Source organism: Crotalus tigris, unplaced genomic scaffold, assembly GCF_016545835.1.
Source record: "Crotalus tigris isolate CLP2741 ecotype Arizona unplaced genomic scaffold, ASM1654583v1 scf7180000024119.3904262, whole genome shotgun sequence".
Lineage (NCBI taxonomy): Eukaryota > Metazoa > Chordata > Lepidosauria > Squamata > Viperidae > Crotalus > Crotalus tigris.
Window position 1 is genome coordinate 3,218,994 of NW_024100396.1, and position 23,947 is coordinate 3,242,940.

The 23,947-nt window shown below is 35.6% G+C and overlaps 1 protein-coding gene across 4 annotated transcripts; it reads left to right on the forward strand.

Moving 5' to 3' along the window:
- Positions 1 to 1,192: 1,192 nt before the first annotated feature.
- On the forward strand, positions 1,193 to 22,922 carry DEK (DEK proto-oncogene). 4 transcript variants are annotated; one of them, XM_039322639.1, is made up of 11 exons: positions 1,193 to 1,407; positions 4,622 to 4,755; positions 14,241 to 14,342; positions 14,746 to 14,855; positions 17,046 to 17,140; positions 17,878 to 17,998; positions 19,388 to 19,573; positions 20,045 to 20,180; positions 20,771 to 20,919; positions 22,175 to 22,243; positions 22,648 to 22,922. In XM_039322639.1, the coding sequence occupies exons 2-11, from the start codon at positions 4,635 to 4,637 to the stop codon at positions 22,657 to 22,659; spliced, it is 1,101 nt and encodes a 366-aa protein (XP_039178573.1). In that variant the 5' UTR covers positions 1,193 to 1,407; positions 4,622 to 4,634; the 3' UTR covers positions 22,660 to 22,922. The 4 variants fall into 4 exon arrangements, with proteins under 4 accessions (XP_039178573.1, XP_039178574.1, XP_039178572.1 ...); XM_039322640.1 differs by lacking the exon at positions 1,193 to 1,407 and adding an exon at positions 1,414 to 1,811; XM_039322637.1 differs by lacking the exon at positions 1,193 to 1,407 and adding an exon at positions 1,823 to 2,015.
- Positions 22,923 to 23,947: the final 1,025 nt, after the last annotated feature.

Consider the following 23,947-nt stretch of genomic DNA (forward strand, 5'->3'; position numbering starts at 1 on the left):
TTTTCCCTGCCAGCTTCCCACAAGCAAAGTCAGTGGGGAAAGTTGATAGGTTGGAAGTCATCAGCAGGCAAGATCCTTGCTAAGCAACTTGCATGGTCCTTGCTTAATGACAGCAACTAGGATTGGCTGAACTGCTGTAGCAGAGCAACAATCACATGGGTTTTCAACTTACGACTTCATACTTAACAACAAAGTTCCTAGTCCCAATTATTTCCAGTAAGTATGGAAGATCTGTATAACTAAGCACAATTCATGGAATGATATACTGTGAAACTGTTCCGAAGGGTCTGGAAACCTAATAGCCCAATGAAAGATTGAGGGAACTGAACATGTTCAGCCTCAGTTAAAGAGTGGGGAAAGGATAGCTCTCTTCAAACACAAGAGGGATCACATAGAAGAGAGTCAAGATCTTGAAATAGAGGATAAAGTGTTTAAAAAGTCCACGGTAAAATGGACCGCATGATAAATGACTTCAAATTTTGCTTATAAATATAGATATATGGGGAAAATATGTGAAACTAGTGTTAAATTTGCACAATGTCACAATTTAAAATATTTTTTAATAAAATGATATATCATCGGACACCAATCAAGCTGGGAAAATTATATAAAGGAATACCAAACCAATGTTGAAAGGGTAAAAATAAAAAGAGGAGGACCTGTGAAAAAGCAAAGAGGTACAAATCCTAATTAATATAGCAAATTAATACTACAATAAAACCAGAATTGTTTCTGTTGGGTTTTATGAACATTGAACAAGTATTATGAGAAACCATTACTTAAGTGTGGTATCTGCAGCAAGATTACTCTATGCACAAAAATTAAATAATCTCTCTCTCTCTCTCTCTCTCTCTTACAAGTCAGTAAAAAAATGACATACCTCCCCCACTGAGTTTAAAGGGGGGGGGAAGCTGAGCTCTCAGAAAGGAGCTCAGCCCTCCTTCGTTCTCTGGATTTGGAAGGGAATGCAACTTCCATCTTGCAACTGAGAAATAAAAAACAAAACACGCGGGCAATTGCAGGTGTTCTCGCATAGCTCCGCCTTCTCTGTCAGGCAGCGTTCCGATTCTGCGCATGCTCTGCATGCATTCCTCGAAATTAATGTCTTTGACTTGTTCTCAACGCTCCTGCCCATCATTTTCTAACCCCGCCTCATTCGGACTACCTCTTGAGCATCTATTGGCCGGCACTTTCCCGCTTCCTTCTTCCCCTTTGACAACCCGCCATTTTGAAACGTTGTTGATTTTCTGCGAGGAAGCGAGTAACGCCAATATCACCCCCCCCCACACACACACACACAAAACCCTCTTCCGTCGTGCCTCCCGAAGCGTTTCGTTTTGTCGCTGTCCGGGGCCGTCTCCGTCCCTTGCTGGGCCCATTTTCTTAGAGGTGTCCGTCGGCGACGAGGTGGGTGTTTCGGTGTTGTCGGGATAACGGCCAAAAAGAAGATTCTTGTGACAGGCCCGACCGGAGTGTCCGAAGCCCGGCCGGAACCCGACCGCGGGGCCCCATAGAACCGTCAGGAAAGGGGAGAGTCCCTCAGCGCCTGTCTTCCCTACTCCCTTCAGAGTGGACTTCAATTCCGGCCGGCGCGAGGCCTGACGTTTTCCGCGGCTCGAACTGTTTCCCGCCGGAATCCTGTTTCTTGCCAGAGTGCTCGCCAGCTGCCCGGGGCTCTGTGCTCTGAGCTCCGAGGCTACAGGAGCCTATGGTCTTTAAGCAAGCAGTGGTACTAAAATGGAATAGATCTCGGTAGAGGAAGGCACCTTCCTGATCCGTTCGCCTCTTGGGGACGCTGTGGAAAGATCCATGTAATTCCTCGGCCGCAATATTGTGTTATTATTATTATTATTCTCCTCCTTCTCTTCCTCCTTCGTGTAATTCCTTGGCTTCGATGCTCTTCCTCTTCTTCACGTCCGTGTAATTCCTTACCTGCAATCTCCTTCTGCTTTAAAACTCAGGCAGTAGACTTAATACTCTATCTCCTATTTTCCCCACAACAGCAACCCCATGAGGTAGGTTGGGGTGAGAAAAAGAGAAAAAAAACTGACTTTCACAAGTTATTGGTGTTTGCAGGTCTGAGGGGAAGATGGATGTGTTTTGATTTCCCACTAGTAGCCCCCTGGTTATTGTTGTTGTTGTTGTTATTAAATTTATTTGCAGCGTATCTCACCGTGATGCTACTCCCTCCAGATATTATCCATCTCCCAACTATCAGTGAATTTGTTTCCAAATAGCTAGCTGCTAAAAGTTAACGCATTGAAGCTGAAAAGTACAATGCAACTCAGAAACAGTTAAACTCCTTTTTGGTGTTATTTGAAAAATATATTTTGTTTCTATGAGCTGACAATCTGCAAGTATCAATACTGCATCAAAAAAACAACCAGTTGTATTTTAGTCTGACATTCTGTGAAAAATGTACTGGGTATGGTTACTTTATGGTATGGTATGGAGTATTACACAAGACCAGATGATTGGTTATTTCCGTTAAGTAATTCAGTTGGTAAGCATGTTGTACAAATTCATCTGTTGCATGCTTGCTCCATAATTGCATTTAATTGCCCCTTAAAATAGTCTATTTATATCTGCAAATTTAGCAAGAATTGCCAGTTCAGTGAAAAAAACATATAAATGTGAAAATCAGACACAGAATGACATATTGAAGTTTATTATTTAGCATTACAAGGAACACTCCCATGTCCTTATTTAAGTAGCTTGGTTTCCAAAGCTATATAACTTATATTTCACTTCTCAAAAGTTCTGAATATTGTAAATAAGCTACATTATTTAATGCAAAGCTTCACTAACTTAGACAATTTTAAAAAGAGAAATACAACATAAGGTTCTCATAATTGTAAAGTAGTATCCAACTTGACTATCAGTTTTTGGTAAATGCACTTGGAGGATTCTACTCTAGTTTTCTTGCTTGGTGCCCATATATATTCAGTTGATTATGGTCTAATTTGATCTTTATTATGTTCTTATGTATAATAGTGACTTGGTCAAAATGAACAAGGATTTTAAATCTATCTTGGTTGCTATCTATAGATCTGAATTTTTTTGATACTGATTCTACACATATTAGCCAAGGGTTGACTAAATTTAGTATAGTACACTTTAGTATAAGTGTTTATTTGGAATTCTGTCTGCCCTTATATAAAACTTACCAAGCAGATATACCTCAAATACCAATTTAAAATATGTGTTGAATAATATATTGAGTGATTCATTGCCATTTTTTATAGATGAGACAAAGGTCTATCTGGTTCAGAATTATGTGCAAAGCTGCACTACAAAACAGTTTTGACTTGCTTTAGAAAGCAAAAATTTCCAAACTTAATTTTCTGGAAGTAAATAATAGTTTTAGTAATAGTTTTCTGAGACAATCTTGATTAATTTCCTTTCATATGTGGGAGTCATATTATCCAATCCTACTTAAGTAACTGGAAATCTCTAGAATCAGGATATAATAATTTGAAGTTGTATTCTATAAAGCATTATTTTGAATGCATCTTTCTATTCTTTAGTGTATTTAATACCGAATATATTTTACATAATTTGCAGAACAGCTTACTCTAGAGCAAGATTTAAGTTTTTGGATTCCAGGCAAATTTGAGTGCTTCCATCTTCCCATATGTGAGAATGTATGCATGCAGTGCCCTAGCCATTGCAGATATCAAGATATCATATCTTGTTTGTTTGTCAACTGCATGCCCCTTTTAGGCTTAGATGTTTAAAGTCCATACATGGAAGGACTGCCCATTGAGACCTGAATCATGCGTATACATTGTTAGCAGAATTGCTAAGTTTATAGACAAAGCAGTTCAGCTAAGAATTATATTGAATAAATCAGGGTATCATGTAGAGATCAATGTATTTCAATTCAACTCAATATTCTTTATTGGCCAGATGATTGGACACACAAGGAATTTGTCTCCAGTGCATAAGCTCTCAGTGTGCATATAAACGACAAACAATAAAGTAATATAAGATGCCAATAGTAAAGATAAAAATTGATTGTTTTTAGCATACCTGTGAGATGGTGAACAAATAAATTTAATATATAATAATAATGTATTATATTTTCTTTTATCCATTTCATCCTGGAAATACATGTTGCATTTTACCTTTGATGTCATAAAACTATTCAATAGATTATACATTTGTTTTATTTACCAGTAGTTTGTCTTTATCTGCATGTTTATCTTGTAGATAAATCATATAGCTAATAATGTTGAATTTACAGCAAAATATTCACATGAGATTTGGGGCTGTATTTAATAGGTTATATAACAAATCCCTATCTACTCTTAAGAACTGCTTCTTTTGCTGTAAGAAAATTTGAAAGACAGCAACAGCTTATATAATGGTAAAGCAGGACATTTTAATCATTGTTTGTGGAACAAATATAAGTGACCTGATAAGTATATAACATTAAATGGTAATGAGTAGTCACATATTATTCTAAGCCAAAAATAAACTAATTGTGACTATGCACATTGTATGAACCTTTGTGCTAGAAAGTGCAATACTGCTGCTGTGTGTTAAAAATCTCAGTGCTAGTAGTAGTAATAAAGTGCTTCATACTAAGCTGATATTTTCCCCTATATCTTCTGTGCAGAAAAAAAGCAGATATGTCTGAAAAAGGTGATTTACTTTCTACTGAACAAACAGAAAAAAGAGAACCACGAACTGAAAACAAAGCTGAAGATAGTGAGGATGATGAAGAGGAGGAAGAAGAGGAAGAGGAAAAAGGTAAACTGAAATACAAACTGCTGTATAGACAGCAAACTATTTTCAGATTCTGTCCTTTTCTGACTCCTTGTCACTTTCAGGTAGAAACTCCCCAGAATGCAGTTTATTGTAGATTGTAGAGAACAGTGAAGAAATCTTTTATATTTACTTTCTGTTCATTGTACATTAAGATGGGGAACTTCGAATTGTAAGATGTGACCCTCAGTAGTCACATTAAAAGGTGTGGAATTATGCTCATTCTTCAAGGGAACTCTGACTTTGTCCTGGCTGAGTGGAAACATGGTTTGGCATTGATAAAGCTACAGGTAGTCCTCAACTTACGACCACAATTGAGCCCAGAATTTATGTTGCTAAGTGAGAAATTTGTTAAGTGAGTTTTGCCCCATTTTACGACTTTACTTGCCAAATTTGTAAGTGAATCACTGCAGTTGTTAAATTAGTTAACACGGTTGTTAAGTGAATCTGGCTTTCCCATTGACTTTGCTTGTCAGAAAGTTGCAAAAGATGATCATATGAGCCCGGGGCACTGCAATCATATCATAAATATGAACCAGTTGTCAAGCATCCAAATGTAAATCACGTGACCATAGGGATGCTACAATGGTCATAAGTGTGAAAAATGGTCATAAGTCACTTTTTTCAGTGCCATTGTAACTTTGAACGGTCACTAAATGAACTGTTGTAAGTCAAGAACTACTTGTATTTATTTACAAGCCAATCTTGCTCAAAGAGAATTGCTACTTTCAGACAGGGAATAGAGGAAAGAAACAGTAACAGTAAGTCTCATGAACTCACTAGAGGTCTGCACTTCCCAATATGAAAGATATCAGAATATCATTTCTGCTTACATAAGAGGAACAAAGATATACTCCTGGTACAAGCAGTCTTGTTTCACTGTTGGTGCTTGTAGATCTGCCATAGGACCAAGAAAAAAAAGCTGTTTCCCATAGGCCTTTCCTGTTGCTAAGTTACTATCCTACTTCAACAGGTACTGGCATGCCCAGTGCTTATACTGCCCAGGAGTGAAGACAGACTGTCTTTGAAGAAATGCGCTGATGAAAGTTCTATACTATCGGTGCCAATGCACCTATGCAAGATTTACCAAGTCACTGATCTCAGGTCAGGCACAAGGCCTGGCTCTTATTGCTGCCTTAAGATTGCTTGCCTGTGTGGGACTGATGGCTAAGTTAGTGGAAGAGGTTGTCCTGCTGTCTTAGATTCCTCCAAAAGGGCTTCTGGGATTAAGCACCAAAAAGATTCCTCCTGAAATAGACAAAAGAAGCAGCCTATATTGGCTATACCATACTACAGGTAATCCTTGACTTTCAGTCACAATTGAGCCCAATTTTTCCGTTGCTAAGCAAGGCAGTGGTTAAATGAGTCATGCCCTATTTTACTACCCTTTTTGACTCAGTTGTTAAATGAATCACTGCAGTTGTTAAGCAAATCATGTGGTCGCAACAAATCTGGCTTGGGAAAGTCATAGATGGTGATCACATGACCCCAGGACAATGCAACCATCAGAAATGCATGCCAGTTGCAAAGTGCCTAAATTTTATCACATAACCATGGAGATGTTGTGAGAACTGGTCATAAGTCACTTTTTTTAGTTTTGTTGTAACATCAAACAGTCAGAAAATGAATGATTCTAAGCTACCTGTAAATAATAAATGAATATATACAACTCCACTCTCCCTGAATAAAATTGTCAGACTACACTTTGACAGGGCTCCCATTGTCTGGGCTTATGCAGGCATAGCATGAACCATGTCACTTTGTTATGACAGTTCTATTTATGGGAAGGACTTGTCACACAGGTATTTAATTTAGCAGGTCATGGCACCAAAAAGTTTGAGCTTTGCATTAAGTCTCTAATAAGTTTAGTTCTTTTATTTGAACTATTTGTGTAAACGCTTAATTGAATGTCAAACAATATTTGATAACATGTTGGGAGGTAATATTTTCATTTCCAATGATTTAATTTAAAATATTTCTATTAATTATATTAACTCATCATACTTAAGAGAAATGAAGCATAACTATATATAATGTATTGAGAAAATGTTTTGTTGCTATTTGCTTTATGTCTTCCACTATCTAAAAAAGCTTTTGAATATATAGTATTTCATATTTGTGTATACTATTTATTAAATACCTACTAGTCCATTTGGGATTAAAGATTCATATGTTGTGATTGCATCTATCTGCAAAATCCTTTTGTCCCCCAAAACCAAACAATGCACTTCCTAATTTTCAGGCAGCAGTGAAAAAAGTATACCGGTAAATATACTTGAGGTATAGAAAAAAATACACAAATATTAAGACAAAGTAGAGAGTTTTACCCCCATAGAAATGTTCCAACTCAAATTTATTCACTTCCAGGGCCTGGATTATTATTTTTTTGTATATTGTTAGTTATGCAAATATAATAAAATTAGTTTTAAAAGCCTGTCAATATTTTCATTAGCATCCCAGTTTAACTTTTTTAGGTTTCCTTCTTTAAGTTGTACTTTTAGTTCCAAACTTTGCAATAAGAGACAGTATTTTTAACCTATGCTTTATCATTTTCAAGCATCAGAACATATGGAAATCAGCATTTGATGTTAAACTACAATAATTATTTTCTATGTGTATAATGCCAATATTGAGTCACGGAGGGAAATGTGTTGATTTTCATTTATTTATGGAATGGTTCTCTGGTTGACATGAGATTCATCATACTCACTGGATTCATTCTATGGTGTAGAATGCAAACAGATAACCAGAGGACCTGTTACTTGGTTAACATAACATCATAAATTATGCTGTATTTTCATAATCCTTAAATTTCAAAGTGTATTGAAAGTGCTTGATAGGAGATAACACATAAAATTCCACTGAATCATCAACTGAATGTGTTCTACTGTATGTTTGAAAGGAGATCACTGTCATCTACCACTACCTTCCCCACCTCATATAACCAACAGTAGCCACATTTCCTACCCCTATCTCCATCCCTCTGGGTCCCCTACCTCTGGTGATCTTAGAAAAAAATGTGTGAGGTCTATTTCATAGACAGAAGATCAGAAAAACTCCAGGCCCAAACAGTAATTCCTTGTTTGAAAGCTTGTGCTGAATAACTGACCTCCATCTTCACCCTGATCTTTAATAAATCATTGGAAATGTGTTATGTCCTTTCTTGCGTCAAACTCTCTACCATTATCCCATTTCCTAAGAAATCCTCCATCAGGGAGCTGAATGACTTTAGGCCGATTGTTCTGACATCTGTAGTTATGAAGATCTTTGACAGGTTAGTGTTGGCCCACCTGAAAGTCATCATGGATCCACTGTTAGATCCCTTGCAGTTTGCCTACTGAGCAAATAGGATGACAGATGATGCTGTCAATATGGCATTACACTACATCTTGCAACATATTGAATCTCCTAGGACCTGTGCAGAGGTATTTTTTGTAGACTTCAGCTTGGCAGTCAATACCATCATTCCAAAAAAATTTTGCTCTAAACTGATTCAGCTCACTGTGGTTGTCCATACTTGTAAATGGATTATTAGCTTTTTGACAAATAGGAAGCAACAGGTAAAGCTAGGGAAAATTACATCTAGTACTTGGGCAATTAGCACAGGAACCCCTCAGGGCTGTGTGCTCTCTTTATTGCTCTTCTCTATATACCAATGACTGCAACTCTAGAAATCCTTCTGTTAAAGTACTGAAGTTTGCAGACGATACAATATTATTATTATTATTATTATTATTATTATTATTATTATTATTATTATGCCATACTTAACTATCAAACAAGGAAAAGTAGTGAAAACTGAAGGAATCAAGATGCCCCACGAAAATAACATTAAGAGTCTGGATGAGGAAGATTACTACAAATACTTGGGTATCCTTTAAGCTGACAACATCAGGCACACTGAAGTCAAGAAAAAGATTAGAAGTGAATACATCAAGAGAGTGAAGAAGATCTTAAAGTCCAAACTCAATGGAGGAAATACCATAAAGGCAATCAACACCTGGGCAATTCCAGTCATTAGGACACAGCTGGAATAGTGGACTGGACTCAAGCAGAACTAAAAGCAATGGATAAGAAGACTAGAAAAATAATGACAATGAATCATGCCCTTCATCCACGCAGTGACATTGACAGACTTTATCTACCAAGGCAAATAGGTGGGCGTGGAATGCTACAAGTGCATCAGATGGTTGAAGAAGAAGAAATGGCTTTGGAAGAATATCTGAAGAACAATGATGAAGATGCACTGAAATTAGTATATCAGGAAGGCTTACTAACTACTGGAGAGACCAAACTGGCCTACAAGAAAGACCAAATGAAGAACAGAATAGAGGCATGGGAAGACAAAGCACTACATGGCCAATACATTAAAAAAATAGCTGGGAAAGCAGATAATAATAAAACCTGGCAATGGCTAAGAGCAGGAAAATTGAAGAAAGAGACCGAGGGATTAATTCTGGCTGCACAAGACCAAGCCTTAAGGACAAATGCATACAAAGTCAAAATTGAGAAGACAGCAACAGACAGTAAGTGCCGCCTATGCAAAGAAGCTGAAGAAACAGTGGACCACTTGGTAAGCTGTTGCAAGAAGATTGCACAAACTGATTACAAGCAGCGGCATGACAAAGTAGCAACAATGGTGCATTGGAAGATCTGCAAAAAATATCATTTGCCTGTAAGCAAAAACTGGTGGGATCATAAAATAGAGAAAGTCATAGAAAAGGATAAAATTAAACTGCTCTGGGACTTCAGAATTCAAACAGACAAGCACCTGCAACATAACACCCCAGACTTAACAATTGTCGATAAGAAAGACAAAAAAGTCTGGATAGTGGACGTGGCAGTGCCTGGAGACAGCAGAATAGACGAGAAAGAACTGGAGAAGATAACAAAATACAAAGACCTACAAATAGAAATAGAAAGACTGTGGCAAAAGCAAGCAAGGGTAGTACCAATAGTCATAGGCTCCTTGGGTGCAATCCCAAAACAACTGGAGCACCACTTGAACACCATTGGCATTGACAAATTCGCTATTAGTCAATTGCAAAAGGCAGCCTTATTAGGAACTGCTTCCATCCTGCGACGATATCTGTAATACCATCAAACATCCACATCTGCCTATCCCAGGTCCTGGGTAAGGACTCGATAGGTAGACAAAATGCCAAATCCAGTCTGAACATCTGGCTGACTGTGCGATGATCCATAATAATAATAATGGGTCAGCACCAGGTGAGATGAACTGCATGGGTTTTGGTAACAACTGGGAAAACCTACCTAATAATGAAAAATCCAGCAAAAGGGGCAACACCAGGCAACTACAGGCCAATTACCTGCTTATCAACAACTTTCAAATTACTAACTGGTGTAGTAGCTGATGCAGTACAATAGCATCTAGTTGAAAACAATCTCTTTCCACCTGAGCAGAAAGGAAACCGCCCCAATAGCAGAGGAACAAAAGATCAACTCCTAATAGACAAAATGATCTTGGAAAACTGCAAGAGAAGGAAGACCAACCTGAATGTGGCATGGATTGACTACAAAAAGGCATTTGACTCTCTGCCACGTGACTGGATAATAAAGTGCCTAGAAATAACAGGAGTCAGTAGAAACATCAGAAAATTTGTGCAAAGATTGATGGCACAATGGAAGACACAGTTGCAGATCAATGGTGAGAGATTGGGAGAGGTTAATATCAAGAGAGGAATATTTCAAGGAGATTCATTGTCACCATTACTATTTGTTATTGCACTGTTTCCTCTGTCAACAATACTGAATAACTCAGGACATGCTATCAAACATCAAAAAGATCTACCAGACTATCACATCTCCTTTACATGGATGATCTGAAGCTGTATGGAAAAACATCATCTGAAATAGAATCGCTGCTCAACACTGTCCGTATATATAGCCAAGATATTGTTATGGAGTTTGGCTTGGACAAATGTGCCACACTTACTATCAAACAAGGAAAAGTAGTGAAAACTGAAGGAATCAAGATGCCCCACAAAAATAACATTAAGAGTCTGGATGAGGAAGATTATTACAAATACTTGGGTATCCTTCAAGCTGACAACATCAAGCACACTGAAGTCAAGAAAAAGATTAGAAGTGAATACATCAAGAGAGTGAAGATGATCTTAAAGTACAAACTCAATGGAGGAAATACCATAAAGCCAATCAACACCTGGGCAATTCCGGTCATTAGGTACACAGCTGGAATAGTGGACTGGACTCAAGCAGAACTAAAAGCAATGGATAGAAAGACCAGAAAAATAATGACAATGAATCATGCCCTTCATTCATGCAGTGACATTGACAGACTTTATCTACCAAGGCAAATAGGTGGACGTGGAATGCTACAAGTACATCAGATGGTTGAAGAAGAAGAAATGGCTTTGGAAGAATATCTGAAGAACAATGATGAAGATGCACTGAAATTAGTATATCAGGAAGGCTTACTGACTACTGGAGAGACCAAACTGGCCTACAAGAAAGACCAAATGAAGAACAGAATAGAGGCATGGGAAGACAAAGCACTACATGGCCAATACATGAAAAAAATAGCTGGGAAAGCAGATAATAACACGACCTGGCAATGGCTAAGAGCAGGAAAATTGAAGAAAGAGACCGAGGGACTAATTCTGGCTGCACAAGACCAAGCCTTAAGGACAAATGCATACAAAGTCAAAATTGAGAAGACAGCAACAGACAGTAAGTGCCGCCTATGAAAAGAAGCTGAAGAAACAGTGGACCACCTGATAAGCTGTTGCAAGAAGATTGCACAGACTGACTACAAGCAGCGGCATGACAAAGTAGCAACAATGGTGCATTGGAAGATCTGCAAAAAATATCATTTGCCTGTAAGCAAAAACTGGTGGGATCATAAAATAGAGAAAGTCATAGAAAATGATAAAATTAAACTGCTCTGGGACTTCAGAATTCAAACAGACAAGCACCTGCAACATAACACCCCAGACTTAACAATTGTCGATAAGAAAGACAAAAAAGTCTGGATACTGGACGTGGCAGTGCCTGGAGACAGCAGAATAGACGAGAAAGAACTGGAGAAGATAACAAAATACAAAGACCTACAAATAGAAATAGAAAGACTGTGGCAAAAGCAAGCAAGGGTAGTACCAATAGTATAGGCTCCTTGGGTGCAATCCCAAAACAACTGGAGCACCACTTGAACACCATTGGCATTGACAAATTCGCTATTAGTCAATTGCAAAAGGCGGCCTTATTAGGAACTGCTTCCATCCTGCGACGATACCTGTAATACCATCAAACATCCACATCTGCCTATCCCAGGTCCTGGGTAAGGACTCGATAGGTAGACAAAATGCCAAATCCAGTCTGAACATCTGGCTGACTGTGCGATGATCCATAATAATAGTAGTAGTAGTAGTAGTAGTAGTAGTAATTTAAAAAGTTGGAAGGGACCTTGGAGGTCATCAAGTCCAACCCCCTGCTCAGGTAGGTAACTCTATACCATTTCGGACAAATGGCTGTCCAGTTTCTTCTTTAAAACTTCCAGTGTTAGAGCATTCACCGCTTCTGGAGGCAGGTTGTTCCACTGGTTAATTGTTCTAACTGTCAGGAAGTTTCTCCTTAGTTTTACGTTGCTTCTCTCCTTGATTAGTTTCCATCCATTGCTTCTTGTCCTGCCTTCAGGCACTTTGGAAAATAACTTGACTCCCTCTTCTCTGTGGAAGCCCCTAAGATATTGGAACACTGCTATTATGTCCCCCCTCATCCTTCTCTTCATTAAACTAGACATACCAATTCCATCAACCTTTCCTTATATGTTTTAACCTCCAGTCCCCTAATCATCTTTGTTGCTCTTCTCTGTACTCTTTCTAGAGTCTCAACATCTTTTTTACATCGTGGTGACCAAAACTGGATGCAGTATTCCAAGTGTGGCCTTACCAAGGCATTGTAGAGTGGTATTAATACTTCGCGTGATCTTGATTCTATCCCTCTGTTAATGCAGCCTAGCGCTGTGTTGGCCTTTTTGGCAGCTGCAGCACACTGCTGGCTCATATTTAAATGATTGTCCACTAGGACTCCAAGCTCCCTCTCACAGTTATTACTATTGAGCAAGGTACCCCCTATGCTATATCTATACATTTGGTTTTTCTTGCCTAAATGTAGAACCTTACTTTTTTCACCATTGAATTTCATTTTGTTAGATAGTGCCCAGTGTTCAAGTCTGTCCAGATCCTCCTGTATCCTAAGCCTGTCTTCTGGAGTGTTGGCTATTCCTGCCAGCTTGGTGTCATCTGCAAATCTGATGAGTTCCCCATCTATCCCCTCGTCCAGATCGTTGATGAAGATGTTGAAGAGCACTGGGCCCAGAACACAGCCCTGGGGCACCCCACTACACATTTCCCTCCATGTAGATGTGGTTCCATTGAGGACCACACGCTGAGTACGGCCGGTCAGCCAACTACGGATCCATCTGGTGGTGATGCTGTCTAATCCGCATTTTTCTATCTTATCAAGTAGTAGGTTGTGATCTACTTTGTCAAATGCCTTACTGAAGTCCAAGTAAATTATGTCCACAGCATTCCTCTGGTCCACTAATTTTGTCACTTGGTCAAAGAATGCAATAAGGTTTGTCTGGCATGATCTGTTTTTGACAAACCCATGTTGGCTTTTAGTAATGACTTGGTTTGCCTGTAGGTGTTCACTGATTCGTTGTTTGATTATCTTTTATCTTTTATTATCTCTATATAAAAGGAGGTTGAACAACTGGCCGTGTGGTGCAGCCAGAACAATCTGGAGTTGAATACACTTAAAACTGTAGAGATGAAAATGGATTTTAGGAGGTGCCCTATTCTACCACCTCTTACTATATTCAGTAGCACAATATCAGAAAGAGACTTTCAAATTTTTGGGTTGTATAATCTCCCAGGATTTGAAATGGATCCCTAACATTGGAACCCTAATTAAAAAGGCACAACAAAGAATGCCTGCATCAGCTCAGGAGGTTCAGACTGCCCCAGGAGCAACTGATACAGTTTCACAGAGGAGTTCTTGAGTCATTTGTACTTCTATAACTCTAGTTTCATACAGCAACCAAACAGGACAGGTACAGACTCCAAAGGATAGTTAGGACTGCAGAAAGAACAATTGCGAGCAGACTATCCTCCATAGAAGACCTGTATATTGCACAGGTCAGGAGAGCTGAGAAAATATCTACAGACTTCTCACATTCTGAATATAAACTGTTTCAACTCCTCCCCTTGGGATGGCACTATAGGACATTCTGTTCTGTGAATCAGTTGCTAAATTATTTGAGCTTCAGTACATTTGACTCTTAAGTTGCCAGTATTTTATGTCAGAATGCTTTTTCAAGTGACACATACACTCTTAAGCCCACATATTACTTTATTTTTGTTTATTGTGTGCAGTAATTTCAACCACTTTCCTGACTGCATGAAAGTTCTGCATCAATTGTCTTTCAGAAAAGAGCCTCATTGTTGAAGGAAAGCGAGAGAAGAAGAAAGTAGAAAGATTGACAATACAGGTGTCTTCATTACAGAAGGAACCTTTTACAATTACACCAGGCAAGCTATTTATTTTGCATATTATGCTTTTCTTTGTTTGAAGTCAAACAAGTATTAATTAAAGAAAAAACCTTTGTGTATATAGTATGGAAGATCACATTTGTAATTTTCTAAACTATCCTATGTTTAGATATTTGGGACATTTTTAATGTTTATTTTGAAGCAGTATTGCGATAAATCCTGATAAACTTTTAAGAGACTGTTCCCAAATATTATTACAAGGTTTTATTGCTTGTCAGCGTACAAGATAACTTCATCAATTGTCTTTAGTAAACTTAGGAACCTTGGTTGTTGAATTTTAACTATGCTTTATCTTTTATATGGTAATGGGCTTTGGTTAAAGCAAATAACCTATTGGCTAAAAAGTGTAACTTTGATTATTATAACATGTTTGCCTTTTCAGGAAAGGGTCAAAAACTTTGTGAAATTGAAAGAATACAATACTTTTTAAGCAAGAAGAAAACTGATGAACTTCGAAATTTGCACAAACTTCTTTACAACAGGCCAGGCACAGTAAGAAATCTCATAACATGCTTTTCATTTATACTGTTTTAAGTTGATATATGATGGTTATATGAAATCACACCATTTCCTAGACTGAGCACATTTATATGCTGCATGTTATCATCAGTGGAAGCCTATACCAATTTGCAATATAACCCAGTAAAAGTCCAGTCACATCCAAAATTGAAAATATAATAAACAATGTAAACAAAATAACAAAACCATAAATAGTTAAAACTAGTAGAAATTGGCTCATAAAAACATGGCATCAGTCTTAAAAGCAGATTGAAAACAAGTCTTCTACAGGGGAAATGCTAAGCTATAAAAGTAAATCCCTCAGACACCATAGTAAAGGCAGATTAAGTGGAGGGAATTCCAAGAGTATTGGAGGCATTACCATAAAGGCCCTAGTCCGGGTAAATACCAGGTGAGCCTCTTTCTGGTGAAGCACATATTTTATTTATGCTTCTTAGAATTACATTGTTTATCTTTTGGTTACCAGTAATCTTTGACTTTCAATAGGTCACTCAACAACCATTTAAAGTTATGATGGACTTCAAAAAAGCTACTTATGACCCATTCTCAAAGTTACAACTGCTGCACCCACACCCCCATGTTTATGTGATCACATTTTGGGTGCTTTGCAGCTGGCTCACATACATGACTGGTTGCAGAATTGTCCAGTTGTGTGACCGTGATTTTCAATATTTTCCAGCAGAAAATGGCACACAAAAAAAAATCCCACTGGATGTGCTGGATTTTATTTATTTATTTATTTATTTATGAGACTTATATACTGCTTTAAGTGCAAGCACTCTCTAAGCGGTGTACACCAGTAAGCAATGTATATATATATTTACATTGCCCCCAACAATCTGGGATTCTCTTAATGACCACATGATTTGCTTAATGACTGCAGTTACCAGCTTTACAACCATTGTAAAAATGGTCATAAAATTAGCTCCAATTATGTGTGCTTCAACCTATGACTGCAATAACTTATGACTGAAATTATGGGCTTCGTTGTGATAAGTTGAGGACCATCTGTATTTGATCCAGTTTCCTTTCATTTCCAAAACAAATAGTAATTGCAAAAAAATTGCTATTCAAGAAAAATAAGTGTTCATACCTATTGGCAATGTAAAATTGGCTACAGGTTTCCTTGAATCCTTATCTCTAGGCTTTCAAATAGATATTTTTCTATTTATAAAAATATTTTTCTGTTAAAGTGTCATGTTGATGAATATGGGATCTGCTAGTGCTGGGTCAAAGTTCAATTCAGTTTTTTATTATTACTGTTCGTCACACAGCCAGATGTTTTTGTCCACCTATCAACCCCTTCCCAAGGATAGGCAGATGTTGTTTGATGATATTAAAGGTTAAAGATATTGTGACAAGATATAAGCTGTTCTGCCTTTTGCAATTGGCTGATGGTGATTTTGTCAATGCTGATGCTACTCTGTTCAAGTGATCCAGATTTTTGGTACTGCCCCCAAGGTGCCTATTCTGTTACTATAGTTGCTTTCTTTTGCCACAGTCATGTTATTTCTATTTGCAGATGTTTGTATTCTGTTAGTTTTTCCAGTTCTTTCTCTCCTATTTTACTGTGACCAGGCACTGCCATGTGCATTATCCAGACATTTTTGTCTTTCTTATCAACAATGATTATGTGGTAGATGCTTGTCTGCCAGAGCACTTTAACTTCTTAAGAGCACTTTAACTTTTTTTATTTTCTATTACATTGTTTCTTTTATGGTCTTAACAATTCTTGTTTGTAGGCAAGAGATCTTGGAGATCTTCCAATGCATCATTGTTGCTACTTTGTCATGTCATTTGTAGTTTAGTCTGCATCTTGCAACAACTAACTGGGTGGCTCACCATTTTTTCATCTTCTTTGCAGAGGCAGCATTTGCTGTCTGTTGCTTTTTTCAGTTCTGTCTCTTTGTGTGCATTTCTTCTTAAGGCTTGGTCTTGTGCAGCCAGAATTAGCTCCTCTTAATGGGCAGAATCCATTATGATTGTATATCAAGGACTATCTATAGTTTCATTGTTATATATTTAGAACTTAGTCAAAGTTGACATGACAGTTTTACTGTCTGATTTTGAGGCTATACATTTGTACTTCGATATTTTGACAATTAGATAAAATAAAGAACATTGCAATATTATTTTATACTGACCAACTGTATTCTTTTTTAGGTTGCTTCATTGAAAAAGAATGTAGGACAGTTCAGTGGCTTTCCATTTGAAAAAGGAAGTGATCAATACAAGAAAAAGGAAGAAATGCTGAAAAAGTGAGACTTTAACATGTTTAAGCAATATAATCAATGTTCAAAATATTTGGAGCCAAATGTGCATTCCCAGGACAAAATTCAATTAGTAACGTCCCTTACAAATATTTCAAATCATTTCTGTGAATATAATGTAATATAATTTGACATTATTCTCTAACATAGCTTATATTTAAAAAATAAACAAAATTTAATCATTACCTTAAATTATACTAAAACATTACATTGTTGCTGATACTGTTTACAGCAGTGTAGCTTTGAGAATAGGTTTTTACATCTGTACATTTAAAATACAATCCAAGTCAATATATTAGTTGCCTTTGTACTAGCTTTGGAAATTTTAGCTTAGGAATTTAGCAATATAATCATATTCATATTTAAGGATTTGCTGAAAGACCAACTTTTATTTTGGAAGAAGTATTAAAGGTCCTCTACTGTCAAATTTTAATGTTTTCTCTAGTTATTTGTATTAACTGTAGGGTCTTCCACAGTTTTCAAGTTGTATTGGTATTTATGTGTAATTTATGCGTGTGCGTGTATGTATAGTGCATAAGCGTGTACATGTGCTTGCGCGCACACACACACACACAAATATATATATATATATATATATATATATATATATATATATATATATATCCCACATTTTTATATTACCTATATTTAATACATTGTCTATTTGTATTACATATTTAGTAAATACTTTTAAAACATGTTTAATAAAGTCTGTTACTCTACAGATACAGAAATGCAATGCTAAAAAGCATATGTGAAGTTCTTGATTTGGAAAGATCAGGAGTTAACAGTGAACTGGTAGCAAGAATCTTAAATTTCCTAATGCATCCAAAACCTTCAGGCAAGGTGAGAGCTATTCATAAATCATTGCTTTAATCTAAACTAAAATGGGGCTTAAGACATAATTTGAACATATTAATATTGCTCCCTATAACAAAAAAGACAGGATGTTGTGCTTGGTTTTTTATAGCTGTTTCTCCTGAGCCTTTCTGTTAGCACAAAATTACACTAATGCTTTACTTATTTCATGCATACCCATGTGCCATGGCTTAGGACACAATTATACGGGTGAGATATTTGAGATTGATGCTAAAATTTATCTATAGTAACTTTTATCTATGCCCTTTTAGCCTCAGTAAGGTTACTAAAAATTGTTATTTTCAAGAGTTGCCCTGCATCTACAAATGCTTATCTGAATGGGATGATTATGTCTTCGTGATTCTGTTAGCAATAGAAGTATATGATTTTCAACCATTTCAATGACTGCTTATTTTAGATATATTTGTAGGGTCACATTTTCTGAAAGCAGATGCAACAAACTGATAAGCTATAGTATTGTGTGAGTGGAAAGTCATATAAATATTGAGGGCATGTGACGATCTTAGAGTTGCACTAATATGCTTTGAAAATAAAACATTTTAGTGGGACTTTATTTTTCAAACTATTAGGTTATTTCTTTATTTTTTTAAAAAAAAAAACAGAAAATAGATGCAAATTGAAGTAGCCATTTAGAACAAAACTACAGTTCATAAAGTATTTTAAGTTTTGTTCTGTAATAACATTAAATTTTATAAAACTGTATTCTCCTTGCCTCTCCAATCTTTCCTAATCTCTATAGATAATAGAAAGTCAGTGTCTCAGATCCCCAGAATCTATGAGACCAATGACTGAATGCAAATTGTAAAGAAATAATCCTCTTCAAGCAGGGAATAAAAACTCTTAAACTTTGCTTTTTAGAATCTTCTGCTGAATTTCTGTGGAACCAACTTTCTTGGAGTTACTGCCCACTTACAGAGCACTTCCAAAAAAATGTATCAAAACAATCACTGATATGTAACATTCAATATTTACTCTGAATGGGGGCTAAATTCTTACTCAGTTCTTTTTTTAAAAAATACATTTATTATCTGATTTATAGCATGACTTTCCATACAAAATGAATTAGGAGGTTAACACAAAAGCAAAAATAAGTTGAGGATAATAAAACTATGAAAACATAAAATAAAATGTATTGAAAACTAAAGTTAACACAAAAACAATTTAGAAAGTCATAAAACATTGATTCACTTAAAGTAAACCTATAATCCTATAAAACTATTTTCCCTTCAAAAAAATTTAAAATAGGAACAATCATCAAAGTTAGTTAAGTTGCAGTATTTCCTATGGTATGTATAGATTATAAAACTACTTTGGTTGGTTTTTTTTTTAAATTACTTCATTTTCAATATTTAATAGCCATTGCCAAAATCCAAGAAAACATCCAAAAAAGGTGGTAAAAAAGAACGTAGTAGCTCTGGAACAGCACGGAAAGCCAAACACACCAAATGTCCTGAAATCCTGACTGATGAATCTAGTAGTGAGGACGATGAAAAGAAAAGGAAAGATGAATCATCTGAGGAAGATAAAGAAAGTGAAGAAGAGGTAAAAACCTTGGTACAAATAATATGTGCTAAAGAAGAATTATACTCTCATCTGTAAATTAAGTTAAATGGCAACAGCATGGGATCAGTTAGTTACAGATAGTCCCAAAATACCTAAATTTACCGCATTTAAGATATATTAATGTTATAAATGATTCTTAAAAGAATTGCTGAATAATGGCAGTTATAAATGGCAGTTTATAATGTTATAACATTGTTATTTTAAGGACAAAATTATCTATGTATCAGATGTCTAGGTACAACTCTGCTTGTTCTATAATGTACCTTTTTGCATACTAAAAAAAAATAGAAACACCTGTTTTAACAAGCCACAGATATTGGACAGGTAAAGCATATAGAGAGAGTTTAAATGGATTACATTTTTATTTTATTTCTTTAGCATTAAATTTGTTCAGTATATTTAAAACTGATATTGAAATAAATTTTACTATGCTTTCTACCTACCTCACAGCGACCTAAAAAAACAGCAAAGAAAGAAAAACCCAAACAAAAAGTAGCTTCAAAAAGCAAAAAGGGTTCAAAAAATGCTAATGTTAAGAAAGCAGATAGCAGTACAACCAAGAAGAGTCAAAATTCTTCCAAAAAAGGTAAGTCCACCGTTCATAAAATCTAAGTTATTATAAGCGGATAAAAAAACTAATTTCAAATTATGTATATTTTTCGAGGAGCAAGGCCACTTTAATTTCTCAAAATATTTTGTACTATTTCACGGCTTTTAATGTTCACTTTGGCTGTTGGGACCAAAAGGAAATGTCCTGGTAGGCCAATTGGAAATACTGAACTCAGTTTTTATTAAACATCTTCAATCACATGGTTTAGAGCTGTTGGATGGAAACTAGAGCAATTTTGAATTTGTTCCTATCAGGTTAGGAGGAATTGTTTTTCAGGGGAATCAACCATGTTAGAGATCAAACATGATCTTGAATATCCTTTCCCATCTATAGTGGGTGAAAAGAACCCAGAGATGACTGGTTGAGAAATAGTAAAGTTGGAGGGTCTGAGAACGGGAGAAAAGAAATCTAAAGATGTCTTTTACTGTTTGATTGTTTCTTGTTGAAAAATCCCGGTACGTAAAGTTTTCCTTAATATGAACTAATTTGCAATTTTATTCAAAATTAAATTTGACTGGTGGGAAGAAAAAAGTTATCTGCATTTTAACAAAATATTTTTCATTTAGAAAGTGAATCTGAGAATAGTTCAGATGACGAGCCTTTAATTAAAAAATTGAAAAAGCCACCCACAAATGAAGAATTGAAAGAAACTGTGAAGAAACTACTTGCTGATGCAAATTTGGAGGAAGTTACTATGAAACAAATTTGTAAAGAGGTATACATTTGACATTTATTTTGTATACTATTTACTGTATGTATTTAGACTTCAGGATTAAGAATAAAGATCCAGATTTTGCCTTTGCAGCAGGGATATAAAGTCTCCTTCCTTGCCCTCCCTTTAATGCTTGAAATCAGCCCAATGAGGTGCTGAAATATAATTAGTCAACCAAACTTTATTACATATTACAGACTACCCTGCATAAAAGAAAATATAGTATATAGTACAAAAGAGAATGCAGCATGCATAATAAATGTACTTGTGTTTTGCCTACTTGGCCATCAACAACACATGAATTGTATAGAAAAAAGTAGGGTGCTGTGGTGAGATATACTGATAGGCCCATGGTCACTAATGAGAATCATAATGGAACAGAATTCTGAATGTGAGCCTCCCAGTCCTAATTTGACACTTTCAGTATTGATTTGTATATTTTCTCTTTCATAGCTCTTCTGTAATATATGTTGAAGTTTTTTTTAATATAAATAAATAAATCTATTTTTAATGAGATCTCAAGTAATATACACAGAAATCTTCCTTTATTCCGCCTCTGCAGCAGTTAGCTTGGACAGAGGAGTAATTGGCCCAATTTCTGGCAACAATGTCATGTGTTAACACACACATACCTGCTCCTTTTTGTCTTCCTCTGTTTGATGGACTCCTTTGGTTTGTGCTGTCTCAGGATCAGCTATAGGACAGAAGCAGAAGGAGTCCAGCAGCACAGCATTTAAAAGATAAATATCTAGGTCATATGAGCCCTGCCTTCCCAAGTTATAGGGAACATTAATCTATTCTTAAATGTCTTTATCAAACCAAACAAGAGTAAACCTTCAGGATAAATATTTAGTTTAGTTTTCTCTTTTCCGTATATGAAGATGAGAGCTGGAAAAGATTAACTGTGGAATGGAGTGCAAGTCAGTACTAGTTTTCCTCAGTTTTGTAGTAGTAGTAGTAGTAGTAGTAGTAGTAGTAGTAGTAGTAGTAGTAGTAGTAGTAAAGTTGGAAGGGACCTTGAAAGTCATCTAGTCCTTCAAGGTCCCTTCCAACTTTATTATTATTATATAATAGTTGGGGACATGAATACTTTTTATTTTTATTGTGTAATTTCCTTAGTGCAAATAGTTGATGGAATAATTTTAATAAAGAAAATACTGAAGGAAATAGTTCTTAAAAGAAAATCCTCCTCTTTTCCTATCATAAGTAGGTTTATTCCATTTTACTGATTACACTTATTCTAAATTGATCATTACAGGTATATAAAAACTATCCCAGTTATGACTTATCTGACAGAAAAGAATTCATCAAAAAGACAGTGAAAGAGGTAAATACTTGATCAATGAGATATCATGTTAGATTTCAATTCTAATATATGCCTTACTTCACTGAGATAGGCTTGGTAAATAAATATATTTAAATTTTAGAAATCTTAAAAACTGAGTGGTAAACGTTTAACTGTCAAACTCAGTTACTGAAACCAGGCCCAACTTTTATTCATCTCTGTGCTTAATTGCATCTTGGTAATTTTGTTTTAATGTTTGTTTAATCACTTATTAATCTTATGCTATAGATATATAATAATATGGCAAAAATGTTAATATTTACTTGAAAATCCTGTTGATTTTCTGGGAACTTTCTCTAAAGTAAGATGTTAAAATTTCAGCCTGAGCAAAGTGTACATGGAAAGATGAATTTATATAGAAGATGAAATATTTTCTTTTTTTTTAGCTCATTTCATGATCTAATGGGAAGAAAATGAAGACTACAGTCTTGTTCTCCTGGATTTAAATATTTTAGAAATACCAGCAAAATGTAAACTTTATTATTTTTGTTCTGATTTTTATTTTGCTCTTTTGGTATTAATTAGTCAGAGATGACTATTGGCTTAATGTTCTGAGTGTTGATGGGATTTACCAACTTTTTAAAAAATGAGTTTAATATAATTTCTAAATTTTGCATGATAATACATGCCTCCTACTTTTACTTTGTACATTATGATATTTCTTCATAAAAGTAGTCATATAGCTATTGTAAGTCTTAGTGTAAAATGTAGAGATTCTTTTAAGAGAACAATATGAATTATACAACAGCTTTCATGTTCTCTTAAAAAAATCTCTACATTTTACACTCTTACAATAGCTATATGACTACTTTTACAAAGAAATATCATAATGTACAAAGTAAAAGTAGGGGACATGTATTATCATGCAAAATTTAGGAATTATAGTAAACTCATTTTTTAAAAAGTTGGTAATTTTTCTATCAGGAGCTGGTCACATGCCCTGACTAGGAGTGCTGCTGTTTTACTCTCTTGCATGTGTATACAACTGAAAATTGTAAAGCATGATCAATCACAAATAGATATTATTTTTGTACTTTTAAAAGCTTTTGTATATAAGCTTCAGATTTCTTTGCTTAAAACCAAGTTAAGAAGGAAAAATGTGTTTTAGATGATTTATGACCAGTATCAGTGTTTATGAATCAAGTTGTGATTAAGTAGGAAGTAAATATAATCACCATACAAAAGATAACACATTTGTTTTTGGAAGAAATTTAATTTTCACTCATTTTTCAGTCTTTAACTGAGTGCAGAGGATTATACCTCTAAAGGCTTAATGCAATAGCCTATGTTGTTAATTCATAAAAAAATGATTTTGATTTCTAAAATGTTTTTCCCAAGGTGGGTAGTAATAAAAATCTCCCTTTTAATAATTTAGAGTAGAATATTGACCATTTATCTGGTGTCAGTTAAACAGTTTAGTATTCTTGCAAAACTGCATCCTTATTTTGAACTCTCAGAATCTGTAATTGGGAGTATGCATACTTAAATACATTAAACTTAAGTGGCTCCTGCTTAGTATGATACTCCTAAATTAAAATCTCAATTTTACAAATAATTGTTCATGAAAATTTTATTCGATTCCAGAATTAAGTACCTGTTCACCAAAATCCTTTAACGAGTCAGATGATCATGTGTTAAAAGTTCTAGCAAATGCCAAATAAATGTGTCATAAAGTGAAATCAAGTA